The sequence below is a fragment of the Labeo rohita genome, chromosome 6 (genome assembly GCF_022985175.1).
Source record: "Labeo rohita strain BAU-BD-2019 chromosome 6, IGBB_LRoh.1.0, whole genome shotgun sequence".
NCBI lineage: Eukaryota > Metazoa > Chordata > Actinopteri > Cypriniformes > Cyprinidae > Labeo > Labeo rohita.
Genome location: NC_066874.1, coordinates 18944 through 40602, shown reverse-complemented (window position 1 = coordinate 40602; position 21659 = coordinate 18944). Strand labels below are relative to the sequence as shown.

At 45.5% G+C, this 21659-nt stretch overlaps 1 protein-coding gene across 2 annotated transcripts; it reads left to right on the top strand.

Moving 5' to 3' along the window:
- Positions 1-16: 16 nt before the first annotated feature.
- On the top strand, positions 17-21659 carry LOC127166647 (methyl-CpG-binding domain protein 5-like). Of its 2 annotated transcripts, none has more exons than XM_051112087.1 (10): positions 17-207; positions 2627-3186; positions 3728-3830; positions 10069-10249; positions 10598-12652; positions 14594-14844; positions 14945-16018; positions 16312-16385; positions 18865-18940; positions 19065-21659. In XM_051112087.1, the coding sequence occupies exons 2-10, from the start codon at positions 3080-3082 to the stop codon at positions 19122-19124; spliced, it is 3981 nt and encodes a 1326-aa protein (XP_050968044.1). In that variant the 5' UTR covers positions 17-207; positions 2627-3079; the 3' UTR covers positions 19125-21659. The 2 variants fall into 2 exon arrangements, with proteins under 2 accessions (XP_050968044.1, XP_050968043.1); XM_051112086.1 differs by having other exon boundaries at positions 17-299.

The window sequence follows — 21659 nt, the reverse complement described above, 5'->3', positions numbered from 1 at the left end:
GTCAGGGGCGCATGCGCACAGCGGAGCTCCATCTTTCCATCCCGAGCGCAGAAGAGCAGCGGATGTGTTGATGCTTTTGGCCGTTTTGTTTTTATTTTTAAACGGCGAGAGTCGATGTGAAACAACCCCGAGCGGACTCCTCCTCCGTTATTATCGTCCCGGGAGCTTCCAGCCGACAGAAATGCGGCGTGTGGCGGGTGTTATGAGGTAGATTGAGCCGCTGCTGCTGCGCTTCGGCCGCGGCGACACATTTGAGTGTAAATCCGCTGCAAGAGTGTTTCCGGCCCGCACGCGAGCAGGTACGTGCGTGCGGCGCGTGAGTTTTTGTGCGTGCGATTGTGTGTTTGTTGCGCGTGTGTTGTTTCGGTTAGCAGTTAGCTCTCTCTCTCTCTCTCTCTCTCTCTGTGTGTGTGTGTGTGTGTGTGTGTGTGTGTGTGTGTGTGTGTGTGTCTCTGTCTGTATGTATGTGTACGTACGTACGTACGTATGTATGTGTGTGTGTGTGTGTGTGTGTGTGTGTGTGTGTGTGTGTGCACGCGCGCGTGTGCGTGCGTGCGCTCGGATTCACCCGCAGCCATAATGAGCCCAGAGCTTCATCCCGAACCGAGCCGAGCCGAAGCGACTAATCTGAACCGCGACTCGCTCCCGTGTGCGGCTCTGATGCGCTTCATCTTCATCTGTGGCTAGCTTTAGCTTTAGCAGTGGCCCAGCAGCTCATTTATCTGCACTGGGTTTGTGTTGGCAGTATTACATGCAGAAATGAGTGACTGTGAACGTGATAGAGCTGATGTTTGTCACCGTACTCACGAACACACACGAGTGTGAGCAGCACGTGTATCTGACGCTTACTGTTTGACCAGTTTGATCAATCATCTTCTGCAGTGAATCCATCTGATCAGATCCGAAACTCACGTTATTTTCCAGTCGGTTTGACTGTCACTCATAAATCAGTCAGAATTCACCTCTCAGCAGCTTAACACAGCCTTTATAGCTGTCAGTTGGTGGAAGAATGTGACAGGCATTATGGGAAACACCTTATGAAGAGACACATTCATCCTGTCATGATATTGACAGGTGGGGAGCACCTGGAGTGTGTCAAACACACACACACACACACACACACACACACACTGACCTGATGGGCCTCATACGACACTCGTGTAACGATCAAGACGTTCTGTCCGTCTGATGTCGCGTGTCCTGCTGTCGTTCCGCTTGTGAATAGTTGCGGTGGTTTGTGAGCTGATGGTCGTGTTGATGTTGTCGTATCAGTCAGTACACACTGCAGTCTGTGACCTCTGACCTCTTTAAGGTCACGGCGGAACAGCTGGACTCTGTGTGTGCGATCACACTGTAATGTCTCCGGTGTTTTATCATTCATTTGCTCTGTGTGTGTGTGTGTGTATGTGTGTGTGTGTGTGTGCGCTGCTCATTCAGTCCTGTAGTGAGTCAGCAGCACAGTGACACAGTGATCTCGGCTTTGCTGGTCGTCTTGTAGTCCGGCTTTCTCTCTGTCGGTCCAGCTGTGAGTGTTGCTTGATCTGGACTCGCACTTGTTCACACTGCTGGCGCTCAGGAGTGAATTCAGATCTCATATGCTCACCTATCCCAGAATGCCTAGCGTGATACACGTCTCGGTTCTTGATGTTTGTGTTTCAGAATAGAGGAGCCCTTATTGAGATCACTGAAATTCTTCCATGATGTTTCTTGTAATAATGCTAAAATTAAGAGCGCGCCTCGAACCTGTGCTGACGCCTTCACGTTATAAAGGTCTGCTGTGTAGCATCTGCATGTTTCTGATTTCATCTTTCAGCTGTCAGTCACAGTGCTGACCAATTAGGGCTCACCTGTGTGTTGTTTAGGGGATACATACACACACACACATATACATATATATATGCAGGTCACTGTACATTGATCGACTGAAGAGCGTTTGATGATTTACCTTTAGTGGATAAAGTACATCAAAACAATATGATAAAACGCTTCATAAAGTAAATAAGCATGACACAAGACATTTATTGTAACATCTACCTTTTATTTACAAGTAATTTAATGAGAAATCAGAATTATCAGGTGATATTTTGATAAAAGTGGTGCTTGTGCGTGAGAGAATCTCTACTCGAGGCAGGAGTTTAAGAAATGTGTCCTTGTATTCTCTTTGCGAATGATTTGATGACGACTGATTGACCCCATGACCAGTGAGAGTATGAACACGTCTACTAAAGTAATTCTGCAGGCTAATTTGATTTGCTATTTTTCATTTGACATTGTAATTAAAAGTTTGTTGCATTTTTAATTTTAACATTTGACTAAAGGACACTGTGTTCCTGTTTCGGTTTGAAGTTTTAGGGGTGTGATCAGTGTTCAACTAGCAGCAGCATTTGGGTGAAATCTTCCATTTACAGAACGTTACGGCATTTATTACATTATTTGTCGAGTAGCCACGCATCGCAGGTGTTGTATAATAAAGGTTTGCCGTGAACGACGCGCTATTGTGTCGGGCCGACTGTAAAGGATCAGGACAGCGATTGTGGACGACAGCTCTGATCTCGACTCTGTGAGTGTTCACGTCTCTCAAACGTCCAGAAGTGTTGGGATTATAACGTTCTCTTTCTCTCTTTAGGAACCATGAGTTTGCGAGAGCTGCCGCTAAACGGTCCACGATGAGCAGAACATCTGAAGATCGTGGCACGCGCTGTCCGCTGTAAAGACGCGACGCCTGACCCGGACCCGCGGGTCCCTCCGCCTGCTGGGAGCTGCAACTCCTTCCATGTGTCCAGTCATTTGAGGTGCTTTTATGTCCAGATCAGAAGCGCTTTCGGACTTCTTTCTCATGGCTTTGATTGGTCAGACGCTAGCAGCGGAGTTCCTGTCTGCGTTGAGTGGCAAAGTAATGAGGCCCTTTCTCTGGGCTGCGCTGTGAGCCCGTCTCGCCGCGGTCCGGCCCGCAGATCCTCTCCGCTTTCAGGAAAGTTGTGCTCCGTCTTCCCTCTTCTGAGCGTCAGAATGAGACATTGTGTCGGGACAGAGAAGAGCGCGTGATCTCTCGCGAGGAGTTTTGAACCGGTCCATAAAAATGAATGGAGGAAAAGAACGGGAGGGCTTCGAGGGCAGAGGTCAGCTCGCCCAGGTGCCCATCGGCTGGCAGCGCAAGGTGGAGGCCACGGGTGTCCTTTATATCAGGTATGGACGTTCTCCGTCTGAACACGCGTCGCCAGGGTCCGGATTAGTTCTCGCCTCGCCCGCTAAAATGAACGTCTGTAAATATTTCTTAACAGCCTTGAATCACTTTTCTGCATGATTTGTGTTAAAAATGTTTTCGTCGACGATTATTTAGCCGTTTCTCCGTATCGGTGACAAACAGCACTCGCTGCAGCCGGCACAAAAACACAGAGACGCGCTGCGATTCGGTCCCGTTCTCGTACTGATGGTTTAATCTGAGGAGAGTTTCAGTGTGCGCTTTGCTGCAAAAAGTAGGGAGAAAAACTGCGTTGTAGATCAACATCAGATGTTCAGCGCGTCGCTCGCATCACTTACGTCAGGGAGACGCAGCGGCTTCTGATAAGTTACCAGCCCCAACCCAACTGCTCTCGTCGGGAGTGTTCCGGTGTGCGGCATGTCGTTTCATGTAGCTGTCCGGACCCAGGCAACTATTTGTAACATTATTTTTGTAGACTGATGTCTTTATTGTAAATGTGATTATTTGGGGTGTGTGTGTTTGTAGTCCGAGTGGATCAGTGCTGTCCTGCCTTGAGCAGGTGAAGTCGTACCTGCTGACCGACGGCACCTGTAAATGTGGTCTGGAGTGTCCTCTCATCCTCCCCAAGGTCAGTACTCGCACTTTATGCTGCCTGTTTCATAAACAGTACAATCTGGACATCTTTACAAACTTCACATTGTACATTGTCAGTGATAATAGTGGAGAATAAATCACTGTGCTGTATGTGGAGTGAGATCATCATAATCGTTGTAAGAGATCATTCTGCGCGTCCTGACCATTTCATGTGTTCGTTCAGAGGATCACACCTCTCCAACTGACCTATAAAACAACGTTGTGCCTGCGAATTCGTCAGTATACATTTTTGTCACTTGCTTAAATCAGAACTGGCGATTGCAGTGAATCACTCTTTTGAATCCTTTTTTGTTTGTTTGTTTTGGAAAATGAACTGAATCAATTTGAAATTCAGTTCATTCAGATGCTCTCTTAAGGAATCATTTGGCGTTTAGTGATTTTAAAAAAAGAAAAAAGTAGAGACAGGATTTTAAATATGTTTAATGAGAGATGTTATTTTTTTAATAATCAACTCTTTGAACTAGTTTATGATTAGGCATGGGTCAGCAACCTTTTGGGCATGAAGTGCCATTTCTAATTTTTCTGGTTAACCACTGTAACAACGCAACACCCCTCTCTTTTTTTTAAATGTATGCTGTACTAGGTTTTTTTTAAATGTTCAGATAAAAATCTATATTGTCATGCAAGTAGTTTCTGAAGCATTTTTTCCTAAATTGTTTTTAACTTTTCAAAAGTTTCTTTAATTTAATGTTTAAATTAGACTTTGAATAAAAGATTTGCAGTGTGACCCTACTGAACATCACTCTATGTGTGTGACAAGGCCAGTTGTGCATTTAAAACCACCGTTCAGCTTAATGACCGATCTGTGTTAATGCGCTGCTTTAATTGACACACACACACACACACACACACACACACATCAGTCACACACAGAAACATTCAGGAGCACAGAAACTTGTTTTCAAACACTGCCCTGTGACTTCTTTTAATTGATACTGAATCACTACATTATATCCACACACCGCTGTAATCTCACTCTCTCTCTTAAAATGGCCATATATGAGAAAAAGAGTAGAGTAGTTTCCATCACTGGATATAGCTGTCAGTCAATTAACATTTCTGTCATAAAACAGTTGACTAATATTAAATGATTTGCAGCTTCCATCCTCGCTTTATTTCAATGTTAAGCTCATGCTCCGTTCTGTAATTATTTTGGCATTGACGAGCACCGTATTTAATTTGAAAGTGGGACCCGAACCCGTGCAGACCTGAGAAGTGCCTTAAATTGACTACCCGGAACCGACACGGACCCGACCGTTACTCGTAAATTGGACCCGAACCCAGCTGGGAAGACACAGATCCGACTGCGCCCGGTCGGCACATATCGCACAGCAAACTGCTGTTAACAAGTCAATGAACAAGTTGCGTAAAAAAAACCTTTTTGACTTACCTACTGTTAGTAGCTCTGATTGCGATCGATCCTCCTTGACACATTTCTGTCCATGTTAGGCTGTTCCTCTCTCTTGCCGAGCAAAAGAACCTTCTTAATCTATTCATTATTCCAGCTCAGAGCAATTTTTTTTTTTTTTTTGTTAAATGCACAGAACAAGATGTGTGTTACACTTTACTGCGTGCGCAGTGGTGTCTGGAGAAGTGGGTATACTCGTCATTTATTTAAGGTATTGCTGTCGTTATAATGTACTGATTCAAATTAGTAATCAGTAGGGATGTGACGAGATACGATGTGTCTCGCGAGACCTCGTGACGATATACTCCCAGAACATTTTGCAGTGTTTACATTAGAGCTGCACGATTAATCCTTAAATATCAAGATCTCGATTCAAACACCCACACGATCTTATTCCTAATGACAACGATTTAGCTATGACTACTAGGACTGTTTCACATCGCGAGTGTCAGAGGAGCGTGAGAAGCAGGTTTTGTCGCCGTCCATGTTAATGAATCAGAGGGTCGGGGTAAATGTGAACGCAGAAAGAGCAACACAAACAGTGTTTTCAACCTCATTATAATCATTATTTCTGTGTTACAGACATTTAAATAACAGAAGTACTGGGATAAAAGTTTATAGTTTGGGTATAAGCACTTATTGTCTACAGTAAGTAAAACGAAAGTATCTTAACACTTGTATGTATTGTAACTTAGAGCTTATCCTCTTCCTCCAGGAGGTGGCGACAAGTGCCAGTTTAAAAAAAGTATGTCATTGAATCATTTATTCAGGAGATTTTAATAGTCAAGCAAGTCTGAATGAAGGGAGACACTGACTCCTTCATTGAATGTTTTTTTATTTATTTATTTATTTATTTTGTTTAAATGAATATATGTTTTTAAAAGACTTAAGCAATGAACAGTTTGTCAGAACCACTAGTAAATTACATTATTCTGTTTAGTTTTCTAATCTTTTTTTTCTCCAGAATCGTGAGAGAATCATGGTCTCCAGCTGATTAAAAACAACTGGGATTCTCAATTTATCCAGAATCCTGAAGCTCTTGTTTAAATGTTGTTTGTTGCTGCATATAATTCATTAAAATGGAAGTTTAATTTCATAAAGTTCAAAATGCACCTAATTTTTTTTATTTTTGCATTTTGTCTTTTTCAGTTGAATAAATGACTATTTTCCCTATATTTTTCATCACTGAGGATTTCTTAAGAAAAGTTTAAAAATCGTCTCGTCTCGTCACACCCCTAGTAATCAACAATTAATCATCATGTTACCCATTCTGCGCGCCTCCCCCCGACATGCTCTCGCGCACGCAGGCGGCATTTCTTTCACAAAGCAGGACGAAGCGGGTGCAGGCTCAGTCATATTTCAAAGGAAGCTAGTCTTGCTTTTATGGAGCATTTGCGTTTATTCATGTGCAGTTGGATTAGATATCATGTGGTGGACTGTCATGATTTTGGCTAATGCAAGACACTACTGAGCGATGCGCATCAGAGTGGATTCAGAAGTGGGTATACACAAAGCCGACTGAAGCGGGTATGCCGCATACCTGCGTATATCCTGCGCTGCACCATCGTGCGTGTTTAATTGATCGATTCGGGTATTACACACAAATGTTAAACAGACCCGGGACCCGAGGCAATAGATTGGGACCCGACCCGGACCCGGCTGACCATTTAAAATATAGACCCAAACCCGTACGGGTCCCGGGTCCTTTGTGAAGACCTCGACTCCTCAGTCTGATAACAATAAGAACGAGGGTTCCAGAGACACAAAGGCTGCGTTTACACTGCAAGTCTGAATGCACACATGCGATCTCTTCGCCCTATCCGATTTTTATTTTTATTTATTTATTTTTTTTTGTTTTGGCCCGCCTGTTTACGTTCACTTTAGACACGCCTCGTATCCGATGTCTGTGTTTACACTAATCTCCAGCATAAAATCATTCCACTGGCTTTCACGATCATGAGCGCAACGACTGACCCTCGAATTCTGGATGGACTTTTGCTTATTCATATTTTCCAAAGTCTGCAAAAGTACCCGACAGCAAATAAATAAATAAAGCGAAAGCGGCTTTTTAATGCTGCCGTCATAAGGACGGCGTTAATGCTTTCTACATCGGTTTCTCCAGCGCGACTGGCTGCACGAGCTTTGATGACGACAGCTAATTCACCATTTACCAGACTCAATCACTGTATTTCATCCCGTGCTTTAATAGGGTTACAAGCTCTTTTTTTATGTTAATGCTATAGGGTACTGTGTCATGTTTATAAAAATCGTCTCCCCTCTTTGCTGTACGTGTTCGTTCTAAAGTGAAAGTAAAATTGGAAATAATAGCGCACATACGATAGCCAGGCAGGACAGGCAGGAGTGGTGAAACCAAGTCGACTCCTTTTTGACGAGAAGGAAATGGTACAACATTTTGCGTAAACAAGACTAGCTTTGAGTGTCTACGCGAGCGCTTTCGCTTTCTTTGTTTAATCATTTGTTATTCGGTATACTTTTGCCGAGGCGTGTCTCGCAAACGCAGATTATGACGTTCAACGCGATCCGTCGTGGAACAAATGACTTAACTGACACAGAGAATCGGATATGCGTGTTTAGACGTAGGTCGGATGTCCAGATATCGGATATGTATCTGATTTAAAACCACATTTGAAAACGGCTCAGATCGGATGCCGAAAAATCAGTGATGAGTTCTCGACTCACCCGGGGTACGGCTGCAGTCGTGAATGCAGTGACGGACAGTTGTCTTTCCTCAGTCGACTGCTGTTAGGGTTTCATGTGATTTCTCATTGTGGTGGTGATATTATGATAACTCAGTTTCAATGTTTCATTTGATCAAAGTAATTCCTAACTTTGCGGAGCAGATGACAACATTCTGTGATCAAATACAATCAACTTGCTAACACGCTCCAGAGCGCCACCAAGAGGGTTTAGTTAAAACTGACTTTTAGTTTGCGTGCTTAGGATTTATCATGGATTCCCAGCATTTACGGCCAGCAAAGCCACACATGGTAAAATTTGAACAGTGTTTTTATTTTTCAAATAATAATTACAGATATTTAAATATTCGGCTATTCGTGCACATCAGTGTTTGTTTAAACAGTGTTTTGCTGTGTTTTATATATTTTTTAAAATTTTATTCTGCAATGCAGTTTATAGACTATTAACAGGGTTCACACAAGGTCCTTGTAGTGCATAAATTCAGAAATTAAAAAGGAATACATGCCTGCAGTTTGCACAAACAAATGTATATTTGGATAAAGTATGAAAAATCTTTAATGATATTCGTTACCTTCCCTACACTGAACTGGATTTGATGGATATGATGACTAAAACAAAGGCTTGAAAGATGGATTCATTGTTGTTGTTAATGAAAGGAACAATAAAACAGTAGGGTACAATGACAAAATAGCTTATATAATCTAAAATGTATGTTTATTAACAAAATCGAATAAGACGAGGCATGTCATACACCACGTGCTGTATTGTATATTGACTAATAAAATACAGAAAGTTCAGCAAACACAGTGGAATCAAATAAGTAAAAAAAAATTAAAAGAAAGCCTCTATGAGGTGAACAGCAAAGATAACAGGCTTTTCAAAATAAACAAAAAGAAAAGTAAAATTAAATTGGCTGTCGGTGCTTATTGGTTGTCTTGGGGAAAAAACAACATGGTCACCTTCTCTGGTTTAAGAAGCAGCAGTTTTACTTCACTTTTACATTTCGTTTGAAAACCAAATCGTCCGCCATTGTTTCTTCAGTATTCGTGTCATTCTTTGTCAATCGTGCTGACTCGGCGAGTATAACCAGGCTTTATAACCGAAGAGCTCGCTGAAAGCGTCTCTCAGTCTCATCACGTGATCAGAGAAATGTGACTTCTATTGCGGCTCTGCAGAGCGCGCCGTATGGAGCGGAGCAGACCAGACCGTGCGCTCGCACGAATGCGACCGTGTCAAATTTGATCTCGCACATTTCAGAGCTCTGGAACACAGCATGAATGATTCAGATCCAATCATAGTGTGCCATGAATTGCACAGTGTAAATGATTATTTTAGGTCCGAGCTTCAGGGCTCATGCTCTGGTCAGTGTTATGTATCCGCATGAAAAATCAATTCTGAAAGGAGATAAATGCATAAATATATATGAATATGTGTACGTGTATATATATGAGTCTCTGCGTTGTTTTTAAGTATCCAGCAACTAAGAATTCTCATTGTGAATATATTGTAGTTATGCGTCATGCCAAAAGTGTCAAAAACACAAGAAATTAATAACGGTCTCTGAAGGAAAGATTTACCACAAGGAGACTTTGATCAGTCGGTTTCATTACAGTCGCTCAGGGCTGATGCCGACAGTCTGTACTTATTTAATTTATGTAATAGGAATTAGTGTAAATGTTTAAGTTAAACAGTTGAAAGACATCCTGACACCTGTTCGTTTGGCTCTGGTGTATTTTGGACATGCCATGTTGGCATTATAATGTGACCTGTAATGTTAACGTTCCCTGCCGTATAGGATGGTTCTCCGTGAGCTCATGTGATAGTGAAGTGTTCACAGGCTTCATGGTTCAAAATTTCAGCAGGAACTGTAGGCCATCTGGGTATTTTATGTCTGCTGTTTCATAAATGCTGCTTATTTCGACATATAGCTCGTGTCATAGGCAAAGTACCGGTTTGGATGTGAGGTTAACTTCCTGTGTGGTGTCTTTGAGATGTACTCACCCCTAAATATCACGTCAAATAAACAACGCTAACGGTGACTTAATGCCGATGCTCGGGTCTTGGTCTGAAATTTCTGTTTTCTCAGGTTTTCAATTTTGATCCTGGTGCGGTGGTGAAGCAGAGGACTGCGGAGGATGTGAAGGCCGACGAGGATGTTACGAAGCTTTGCATCCACAAGAGAAAGCTGATCGCAGTGGCGACGCTGCATAAGAGCATGGAGCTGCCGCCTCCTTCCCTGACGCTCACCAGTCCCGGTGGAGGCACAAGTATGGCCCCTTATCTGACGACAGAAGAGCATTTCTCTGAACGTTTATGGAGAAGTGATGAATCATTGATCTCTCCTCCTTTTTAAACTTGTGCATGTGTTACCAACCCCCCATTATTTGATGAATGTAAATGAAGTAATGTCAACCTGTTGATAAATATAACAAATGCCACAGCATGACTTTTTATGGCAAATAACTGACCAGTGACCAGCTCAGGAACCCAGGGCGATTCTAGCACGAACCTTTAGAGCCTCGTATGCACTCGTTAAGAAAACCCTGCACTAAACTTGCGGTAGTGTCCCTTTCTGCACCCAAAATGACTGACAGCAGCTCTCTCTCTTCCTGTAGGTGTGACCTCCGTGACCCCTACCGCACAGCCTCGAGCAATAAGGAATAAGACCCACGAGGGCCAGCCAGAATGTAAGAACCCGTTCAAGGCGATGATGGCGGCGGGGCAGCGGCACTTCTCTCCGGATCTGTGCGGCCCGCAGCAGCAGGACGTTTTCCCTGCGTACTCACGGCAGAGGCTGGCCAGCGGTGAGCCGGGGCCCAAGTCCCCGTACCGCGGCGGGCACGGAGGCATGCTGAGCCCTCCCTCGCAAGCTTTCGGGGACGGGTCTCTGTCCCCACGAACAGACGCTATCGGCAGTCCCGACGGCTTTGTGCGCAACAACCCCTGCGGCTTCCAGGGGACCGGCAGTCCCGGCGCCATGCACGGCAACAGCCGTATCCCTTTGTCTTCTCCTGGGGTCATGATGCACGGCTCGCCCGCCGCCCAGTCGTCCTGCGTCATGGCTGGAAGGACTAACATGCCTCTGTCCCCCCCAGTCCCCAACAAGAGCCCCATCATGAAAAAGCCCCTGTGCAACTACCCGCCCAGCATGGACTCGAGCAGGACCGTGTTTCACCACAAGGCCCCGTCGGCTCCCGCCCCGCCGCTGCCGCCTCCCTGCGCGCTGCAGAATAAGCAGCTGAGCTCCGAGAAAGACCCTCTTGGCATCCTGGATCCGATTCCCAGTAAACCCAACCCCTCCGCTTTCCAGCCCAGCGCCCACTCTCAGGTACCAATGATGAATGTAAACATCCCTCCCGCCATCGTCCCGCTGCCGAGCAACCTGCCTTTGCCCACGGTGAAGCCGGGGCCGGTGGGTCACATGCAGAGGACTCAGCACGGTGCGGCTGCCTCCATCTCCCCGTCGCCCGTCACCTCTCCCGTGCACATGTCTGGGCCCGCCTTGGGCCGCATGGAGGTGTCTCCGCAACGCTCCCGCTCCTCGTCCACCTCCTCCGAACAGGGGAGCTTTGCCGTTCCGCCGTGCGGCAGTATGAAGGTGCCGCCGCGCTCGCCCAGGTCCTCCATGAGTTCGCCCCGACCCGCTTTGCCTTCCAGCCCGTCTGGCAAAGCGGACGGTCTTCACCAGTACAAAGAAATGCCCAGCCAGCTGCTGGCCGGGATGAGCGGTCAGCACAACCCCATGTATCCGCCCGCCTCGGGCGGCGCCGCCCCGCAGAAGGAGCACCCGGGCCTGTTGGGAATGCCACTGAACCAGATCCTTAACCAACACAACGCTGCCTCTTTCCCTGCCAGCAGTCTCCTCTCAGCGGCCGCCAAAGCACAGCTAGCAAATCAAAACAAGCTTGGGGGCGGCGGCGCTTGCGCGGGAGGGGTGGGGGCGAGCGCGGGGGCGCCTGCCGGGGGGCTCTCTTGCCCGGATGCCGGCAGGCCTGTCGAAGGCCACAATACTCTAAATCCCATGTTGCCACCCAACCCTGCCATGATGATGCCCGGCGGCGAGGGCCAGAGCGGACGTGCGGCTCTTCGGGACAAGCTCATGGCGCAGCAGCGCGACCCTCTCCGCAAGCGCAAGCATCCTCCAAACGCTGCCAACCACGACAACGCTTTCTTCAACATGACCGGCATGAGGACGCCCTGTCCTTCCGCCGAGCAAATGAGAAAAACCTCCCGACTGCCCTCCAATACGTCGATGGCTCAGTTGCTCCAGTCTCTGAGCAACCACAGCTCCCACATGGCCCGGGGCAGAAACCCAAGCCTCGCGAGTCCTGGCCGCGCGCACTTTGGCGACGGGGGCATGGCGTCCGGGGCGGGGCCTCCGAACGCGCAGGTCCAGCAGCGGCTGCACGGCCAGACCGAGGCCATGCTCTGCCCCAGCGCGGAGTCTACGGCACACGCGGCCCAGGGCCAGTACCCGGGCATGATGAACCAGATGCAGGCGACAGTGATGGGAAACTGCGGACCCGTAAACCAAAGCGGGCCGCTTCCTCTCGGAAACCACGTGATGGGACGCGCGAGCGCTCGCTTTCAGCAGCGCGTCCAGCCGAACGTCAACTGCATGCTGCCCGGCGGCGCCGATGCCGGCTGCTCGCAGCCCATGACTGACACAGGTGAGGAGAACATCGAGCACTTGTGTCTCTGTTGGCACTTGTTAGACCTAATGTTAATCCAAAATCTAACAAATATTGGTATTGAGAATTGTGACATTTCACTGCCATTTAAGATGCTGGCATTGTGACATCCTTATTCCAAACATAATTTTACTATCATTATACTGAAATAAACATACTCGTATGGTAATGTATGTTTTTTTTTTTTGTTTGTTTTTTTTGTGGTATCGCCCACCCCAGCTCACATGATTTTAAGTTTCTCTTGGCTTGTTGGACATTTGAAAAGAGTGTTCAATCTCAGTCATTAAGTCAATCTATCCAAACTAATTACATTGGAGAGAAGATTACCTGCTGTCAGTTCATCGTAAATGTGTCATAATAATAATGACTGTTGTCATAATCACACTTACAATCCAAATTCGATAATTTGTTATACTGTAAGAAAAAAAGGGGAAAAAAAGGCCTGTGTGCATGTGTACATTTTTTTTTTTGATGCAGGGTTAGCATGATGCAGGGTTAGCATGTTTTGCTTCGAGCCTGTTTCCATTTTCTTGGCTAGAGCAATTGCACTCACACGCTTAAAAACCTGTGTGTTATACCCTGTGCACACACATCATCTTCCCTGACCTGTTCAATCGTGTGTGTGTGTGTGTGTGAATCATACCTTGAAAAGCACTACCAGTCATCGCACTGCTGTCTCCATGGCAACCTCCCCAGAAGCCGCTGGCAACAGTAGATCACACACACTGTCCGCACAGGCCGTCATTCTGTGACACACACAGCGTTCATTATGCAACACGACACGACTGCTATCGCACATGCGTCTCATTTCGGTGGATGTGCTGGAGTTCAGTGTGTAGTTTAAGCTTGATTAAACCTTTAAACGCAGCACACAAACACACAACGTGTGTAAACGTTCTTTGTGCCGCACACACCGTTTATCATCCAGCACCGGATTTGACACACTGATCTGCAGTCCAGCAAACGACACATTCTCACAATAAACATGCTGAGTTTAATAAACTTCAGCTACTCGTCTCGGCTCTGGCCCTCGACGTCCAGCCTGATCAGACTCGCCAGTCGTTTCCTGATGATCCTGGAGAGCGAGATCATGTTTGTCGGGTGTGTTTGATCTCACACTTTTAGGACTATTCAGAAAAGGATGTAATGAAATGTCTGCAATGTACGTGTTGCTTACATGTGGCTGCTTTTTTTTTTTTTTTTTTTTTTTTTTTTTTCCCCGTCTTTATTAGCATGACGTGTAAATTTTGACAATTAATGTTAGAAGATTAGTAGTTGATTCGTTCACACTAGTCTTATGCTAACACTATAATATTGTTTTGCATCCCGTGGTTATAGTTTTTAAACAATGCATTTTTTTTTTTTTTTGCCATAAAAAAAAAAAGTAATCCTGCTCTCTAAAATGAGGGTAAATTTGGTAATAAGGGAATTTTTCAACAATCTGATTAATTTTTTTTCCCCAACAAATTATTTTTGGCATTTTTGCCTTTATTATGATACGACAGTGGAGAGGTGACAGGAAGCGAAGTGGGAGAGAGAGGGGCGGGATCGGGAAAAGTCCTTGGGCTGGGATTCGAACTCGGGACGACCGCAGCACAACGGCGCCGTATGTCGGTGCGCTGCCCACAAGGTTGTTGGTGCTAACAACAATCGCAACAATTCCAGTTTTAATCCTCTGGACGGAGCGGGTCGTAGTGGAGTGCTGGGGTTTTGACACATACTGTTTGTAGGAGCACACTGAAAATGCAGAGCTGAATATGACAGAATAAGTCATTTCTTTAGTTTGACATTTCTTCTGATTAAGGTATTTTAGTTTTTTGCATTCTTTTGTATGTTTTACGTCCTATGTGCTAACCAGTCCAGACGGTATAGTCATATTTGGGGACGCGACCGGTGACGCCGTTGTGCTCTTGCTAACAGGTGATGCGGCGTCGCTGAGCTGCAGCATCGGCAACACTCCTCAGATGGGCGGCGTGATGGCGGCCGCAGGGCACGTGTACCACCATCATCATCATCACCACCACCAGCAGCAGCAGCTGCACCCGGCTCTGCAGGGCATGCACGGGGTCTCCGCTTATCCGAGCCAGGGACATTCCTTTGCAACGGCTCCTTTTACAGACAGTAACGTTCCCAACTCCAACAGCTTGCCTTGCCTGTACCAGGATTATCAGGTGACTCACTCAGTCCAGTAGAACGAGTCCTTTCTTTGACTGTAGCTAACCTGCTCTAAATGACATACTTTTGTTTGTGTGTTTTCTGCTGTTTGTTCAGGGCTGCATGCCTGACGGCGGCCAGCCTGCTATGACCTCTCATTCTGGAGACGCAGGCCTGTACCGAGAGGCTCCGCAGAAGCTGCAGGGGCAGGGTGAGGTTTCCATGGCGGGAGCGTCCGGAGGCCAGAGTTCGGTGGAGTCGGTGGATGCGATCTACAGAGCGGTGGTGGACGCCGCCGGCAAAGGCGTGCACGTAACCATTACCGCCGGCGCGAGCGGCAGCACGCAGGCGAGCCCCGTCCCCGCGCTCAGCGCCATGAGTGCCTTCACCGCCTCCATCGGCCAGCCGCTCAGCCTACCTCACGCCGTCAACGCGGTCATTCACGCCCCGCGCGGCTCCGAGGGGACGGAGCCCCCGTCGCAGCCCCTGCGTGTCCGACCGCCACCCAACCGCACGCGCAGAAGCTCCGAGCACGGCAAGAACACGCCCGACGGCGCGGACGCGCACGAGTATTTCCGCTCGCCTAGCGCCGCCACGCCGCGCCCGCAATGGGACGAGCCCAACCACGCTCACTGGAGAGGCGAGGAGTTTCTGGAGTGCTCCACCCAGGTGCACAGCAGTCCGTGCAGTAGCAAAGGAGAGAGAAAAACCGCCATGGAGTGTCCGCCGGAGACGCATACCCACGAGCCCTCCGACGCACAGACGGACGACAACAACGCTAGCCTGCGGTTTAACCATCGCGTGAGAGAGCGGCTGGAGCCGACGGAGCGCTGCGCTCAGCTCAACGGCACGCTGCCTCGCGGCGGCTACGGGGAGCCGCTCATTGGAGACGACCAGTCGCCCGGCTCCTCCACCAGCTTGGAAGGGCCGCTGCTCAAAGACTACACTCACTTCAACGGGCACTTTAACGGACACTGTGCGCCCAGCCCTTCGGACACCAAGAGTCTCAGCAGCGAGGAGGAGTTGCGGCACCCCGACTCTCCCTCGGCCGAGCTGCTGCACTACAGACCCAGGGCCTTCAATGTGGGCGAACTGGTCTGGCCCATCAAAGGTTTCCCTCCCTGGCCGAACAAACTGATGGGAGAAGAGCATGGGCACAATCCCGGCATGCAACTGTCAGAACAGGCCAAGGTAAGAGACGTCCCGTCTGTACGCCCTTGAAGGTGCCCAACGCAAAAGTCAGTCTCTTACTATTTAGCGTGAAAATGTGTTGCGGAAGCTTCGTATGTCATTTTGCCGCAGAGCAGATTTGTCTCGGTGGTTTCGGTGGGGCGAGTGTTAACCTGTGAACTCAAACTTGTCAGTGATTGTCTGGATTATCAGGGCTTTGAGCTCGAAGATTTAAGTCAAAGTAGTAAATATTGCAGATGATCCCGCCGTACCTGCTGTTGTGGTAACAGACCTGCTGTTTGAACTGTTTTTAGGTGGAACCAGAGCAGCTGAAAACACTAACACAGGATCTTCAGGTGCTGGACAGAGCCAGCAAAAAAAACAGGAAGTAAGTTTCTCTGTAACACAAGAAACCTGAAACACTCACACACTGGGTTAGATGCTCAAACCAGCTGGAGGGGAATCAAAACTCATCCCAAATGAAGAAAAGGTGCAACACGCAGTCTAGAACCAAAGTGAAAATGGTGTGTTTTTACATGCTGTTTAAGTAAGGGATAATGTACGTCTTATCGCAGACGCTAAGCGTAGGGGTCCTGTAGGGTTTATTCTGTCAACAACCACCTGGATGTACATTATCCCCCTTATTACACAGCTACTGTCACATAAGGAAATAATTAGACACAAAATATTGATTTGAGTTGAAATATTAGAACGCAAAGCTTCTGTGAAGAAAGCAGTTGCTAACAAGTGTTAGGTTAAAACTAGATGGACGTTTAAGGGATACGGTACAGTCATACCACTTATTGTATGGCAACTTACTGCATAAGTAATGATGCCAATAAAAGATATTGATTTAGGATTAAACTGTTTTAAAATCTTACCAGTTTGTTAGTTGGGTTATATTCTATTACAGTGCATTCGTATAAAACGAGAGAGCGAGTCCAGCGTACCAGGATGACATCATTAAATACATGTACACACAATACTGATTTGAGTGTTAACATTTTACTAGCTAACCAAACGTAAAGTTTCCACAAAGAAAAATTGATCCTAGCAAGCGTATAGCACCGACTTCAGGTCCCCGGATGAGCCGGTGTTATCACCTTTTAGCGGTTTGATATGGAGGAATATCATGACTGACCAAACAGATTCCAGTGTTCCACAGAGCCGTGCTTTTAGGGCAGGTAAAGTAGTAAGTCGACGTTCTCGTGATAACAGACCTGTTCAGACAGTACAGCCGATCTGAGATCTGCGTCCTCGCACAAGCTCATCTTTGTAATGCTTCCACATTTCTTAATTCTCTCTTCAGTAAACACAGAAAATGGATAAGAAGATTTATTCACGTTTAATCGCATAGTGATTTTCACAATACATGTCGTTTCAAAACAGCTTTTCAGAAAATGCTCGTTTCGTTGCTGCAAGGTTATTTGACCAGGCAGAAACGTTTTTAGTCAAAGTACTCAATGGATGTTTTTAAAAATGCTTAGTCAGAAATAATGTTACATTTGTCAAATACTGAAATGAAAAATCTTATATAATGTTTGTTAGTTGGTTGTCACTTTTTTTTTTTTTTTTTTCATTACTACTGTTTGTTTGTTTCTTTTAATACACTTTGATCGATGAAAATAGCCACAGATGCTGTTATGGCAATACAAATAAACAAATATCCTTCGGTCAGGGACCTGGGGGCTGTACCGTGAAACCGGATTAGCTGGCTAGCCAGGTAAGTTTCAGTTTAGATTGCATCAATGCTGGAGTACTTTAGGTACCATGAAAGTGGCTTGGCTTTTAGCTGCGTTCATTGTCATAGTAACTTACACTCTACGGCTAACCTGCTCCGGGACAGGTTATGTTCTGGTTTAGAGATCTCAAACTGAAACGGCACCAATCAGATGTGAGCAAAATGACACGTGTCTGACGCAAAAAAAGTCACTTCCCCAGTTTCTCTTGTTTAAAATTAAAGGTCACTAGTACTAAAAAAGAAAAGGTCTGGGTTTTATGACAATTACATAGTTATTTTATATGATGTATATAATTGTATGATTTTTATTTCAGTATTAATCCATTACACACAAGCAATTTTAGTTTAACAGTTATTATAAATCATTTGTTAATTAATGTTAATATATGCAGATCGTATGTAATATAAATACGCTGTAGAATCAATAGATACTCCTTTAAAAATCACTACATGTGACATACGTTTGAATCTCTATAGCTGTATATTTCCAACTATATAAACTAAAGTTTCACTTGTGACTGCACTGATCGAGCAAGATAAATTCTTTTATTTGTCTTCTTTCATGAACAAGTACTTTTTTCATTGTAAATGCGTTTAAATTCATTATATTCTTAGATCTCTTAACCTTTAGCCAAACCTTTAAACTTTACCCTTTAACCAAAGCTTGTGATTGGCTGTTCGCCAGTCACACATTCACGTGCACGCGCGCCGCAAACTCAGGATCGAAGCCTGAGTTGACAAAGAAAGCTGATGATCAGCATTGTGGTACCATCAAAGCCAGATTGGAGTGGTGTGGTTTTGTCAACTCGAAACTAATCCTGTAACTCTGAACTGGTTCAACTACCATCATGGTACAGGCCCCAGGAAGTCTTGCATTAAATCTAGGAATCTCGTTGAAATCTCTTTGATCCCCAGTCAATGAAAAACTGCATGGGTGGTGAGATGTTGAGAGGAACCAGACTCATCTAGCAGCACAATAATACATGGGTTAAGACAGTACAAGTCGTTAATGTCTCGCTCTTTCATGTTTTTTTCTGAGCGCTCGTGTTATTGTGCAGCAGTTTGGCTCGACGTCTGTTGTGTCTACAGGTGCGTTATTAATGCGTCTCGTGTCTCTCTCTCGCAGGGCGGGAAAGCTGAATCATCATCTAGAAGCTGCGATTCATGAGGCCATGAGTGAGTTGGACAAGATGTCTGGAACTGTGAGTTTCTCTCACACACACACACACACACACACACACACACACAGGCCTCATGGAGCTCCTCACGCACGTTCTGATTGGATGAAGGGATGATACAGTGAAGCTGTTGTCTGTCGATCTGCAGGTTCACCAGGATCGTCAAGTCAAACTGCCCAAACCCAAGAGGAGGAAGATCTCCAGATAACAGCAGCGTCAGGCATCAGTGTCTCTTTCTTTCCTCCTCTCTCTCTGATCGTGGTGCTACACTCTAGCAGACGGCTCATCGTGGCCCCGCCCTCATCCAGTGACTGACAGGTGCTGGATCAGCCAATTAGAAAAGGCAGCAAATACAACTTGCTGAAGAACTATTTTTTTCTAGTGTACAAGGAAAAATATCAAAAAAGAAAGAAAGAAAAAAAACGGAAGAAATTACTGCATTTAAGAACACAGACAGTCCAAATATTTCTGATATGTTTTCAATGTGTATATAGACAATACAGAAATTTCATGGTAAAAACATGGGAAGAAGTGTAAATACTGTAGGATAATGACATGTACAAGCCAACTCAATGCACACTTTATCTTCAGCTGTACAAAACACAAAGCAGAAATGTCTCGTCGGCCCATAAGGCCCTGTGACATTACAATGAATAAGAGTCAATCTGAGACTTTTCTGAGCTTCAGTTTGAGTTGTATTTTGAGTGTGTGTGTGTGTGTGTGTGTGTGTGTGTGTGGGTCAGAGTGGACTTCACCAGCTGAATGGGTCAGATGCGGGTTTGACTCGAGCTTGTGGGCTTCTATGTATAGTTCAGGTCTTCCAGCACTAAACACTACTACATGAATATGTTTCTAATTGTCCCTTGTCATTTTGTTGTGTTTTCTGTCTTTATACGGTTAAATTGGTCTCTCCTTTGTGGTTTTGTGGTATTTAAGTTAGACAGCACTGGTATGTGAGGCTTCATACTGTAATGGCCAACAAAGAGGAAAACTAGGGGCCTTATAATGTTTGTTATAAATGATGTTTGGACTCCCTGTTTACTTGACGTTCAGTAAAACTTGGCAATAATAATACGGCCCTGCGCACATACTCGCTAAAGCCTTATACTCGTGTACACACACACCCTTCAGTATTATTCCGTTAAAACACAGTGTTTCTTTGCCTTTGGAGTTGCACTCAGTATTTTCTCTCTTTTAACGATTTACTCGTCAAGAAATTAACAGTACTGTTGGAAATCTTCATTCCGTTGTCCACTTAATGATGGAAGTTCAAGTCAAATCAGTAATGTCATAAAATTAGACTTGCTCTCATGAAGAGCATCAGGAGCTCATGAGATCACGTGACCGGCCGAACACCAATCACTTTATCTCAGTAACATGGGAAAGGGAAAATGCTGTCAGTAACCGCAAACTTTGTCTTTTGGCGCTGCATCCACACGTCAGGAGTCAGGATCGGTCCGAGAGCAGGAACATATCAGCCAGCCTAGGTCAAAAAGCACCGAGCGCATCGCAGCGTGTTAATAATGTGTCGTTGCGTTTGAGTGCTGCATTATGGGAAGACACAGATGAGCTGTAGATTTGTTGAATCTCATACAGACTCAGGAAAGTCCTGCTATCATTCAGATTTAAATTCTAAGAGGAGTTTGTGGCAAATGTCACTGCGGTGAGAGGAGTTTGAGTTTGTTTTTGTCTCCGTGTCCGTTATACTTTCATGAACATGCGATCAGAAGGGTAAGAAAACGGCTGTAGGACTGAGGGGAAAGTTTAGGGGTCGTAGGAACAGGTCAGAGGTCAGCGTCAGGCTCGGGGCAGGTTGTACAGAATCACTGGAGCACGGTGCAAATCTGCCAGTAACACTAACTCAATGTGAAGAGCTGATCGAATTATTTCCGTGTGTAAACTCTATAGATACGTGTGGGATTTTACAGCACATTGCTGTGTGAAACACGCTCTCATCAGTTTGCATCTGTTTGAAACTCTAAACTTGGGCAGATTAAATAGCAGCTATTGGCTGTTTTCTCTCCCTGTTACCGATCTTTACAGAAATTTCACTACAAATTGAAGTGCAATATTTCCATTCAGCGGAACTGAGAACTATATCAGCGCAAATATTGTTGGCAGTGGCGTTCCAGAGGTGAAATTGTTCAAGTCCCGTGAACAGACTCAGTCGGACGGACGGCTCGTGCGTCTCTGCTGGTGAAGTCGGCTCTGTTGTCAGTGCAATGCTGCGGCTCTGTGTTCAAAGTCTTACTGTTCAAGGTCAAAATCATTTTGTGTTCATGTGCTCAGTGTTGCCCGAAACATTTTCCATTTCAATTCTTGAGTCCTTTTCTTTCATTTCCTGTGTGTGCGCGTGTGCGCGTGTGTGTGCGTGTGTACGTTTTTATTTTATTCTCTTTGCTTGCTATTTTATGATTGGTATCTGACTGGTATTACAAACCTTTCTGATGTCAGTTTTTTTTTCAATACGTATCTGAGTATATATTTTCTCACCAGTATGTACTTTACAGCAGTCGACTTTGTAAAGTATGTTGTGCACTTGATTATGTTTGTTTCTGATAGCTTTGATGTGGCTGTTAGGCTTAGTTTGTTAAAGTCCATAATTTCTTATTGTTTCATTTGATTTTTTTTTAAGATGTCCTAAACAGCAGTTTTGTAAATATTGTGAACATTACAGGTCATGCTGTGATGTGACATTGAAATGATGTTGCACCAATGTTTCAATTAAAACCTGGTCACTAAA

What these genes read in the sequence shown, in the direction of transcription:
- LOC127166647 (XM_051112087.1), top strand. Translation starts at nt 3,080, where the DNA reads ATGAATGGAGGAAAAGAACGGGAGGGCTTCGAGGGCAGAGGTCAGCTC. An exon ending in GCAGCCCATGACTGACACAG is followed by an intron (nt 12,653 to 14,593) that starts GTGAGGAGAACA and finishes TCTTGCTAACAG; the next exon opens with GTGATGCGGCGTCGCTGAGC. An exon ending in AACTGTCAGAACAGGCCAAG is followed by an intron (nt 16,019 to 16,311) that starts GTAAGAGACGTC and finishes AACTGTTTTTAG; the next exon opens with GTGGAACCAGAGCAGCTGAA.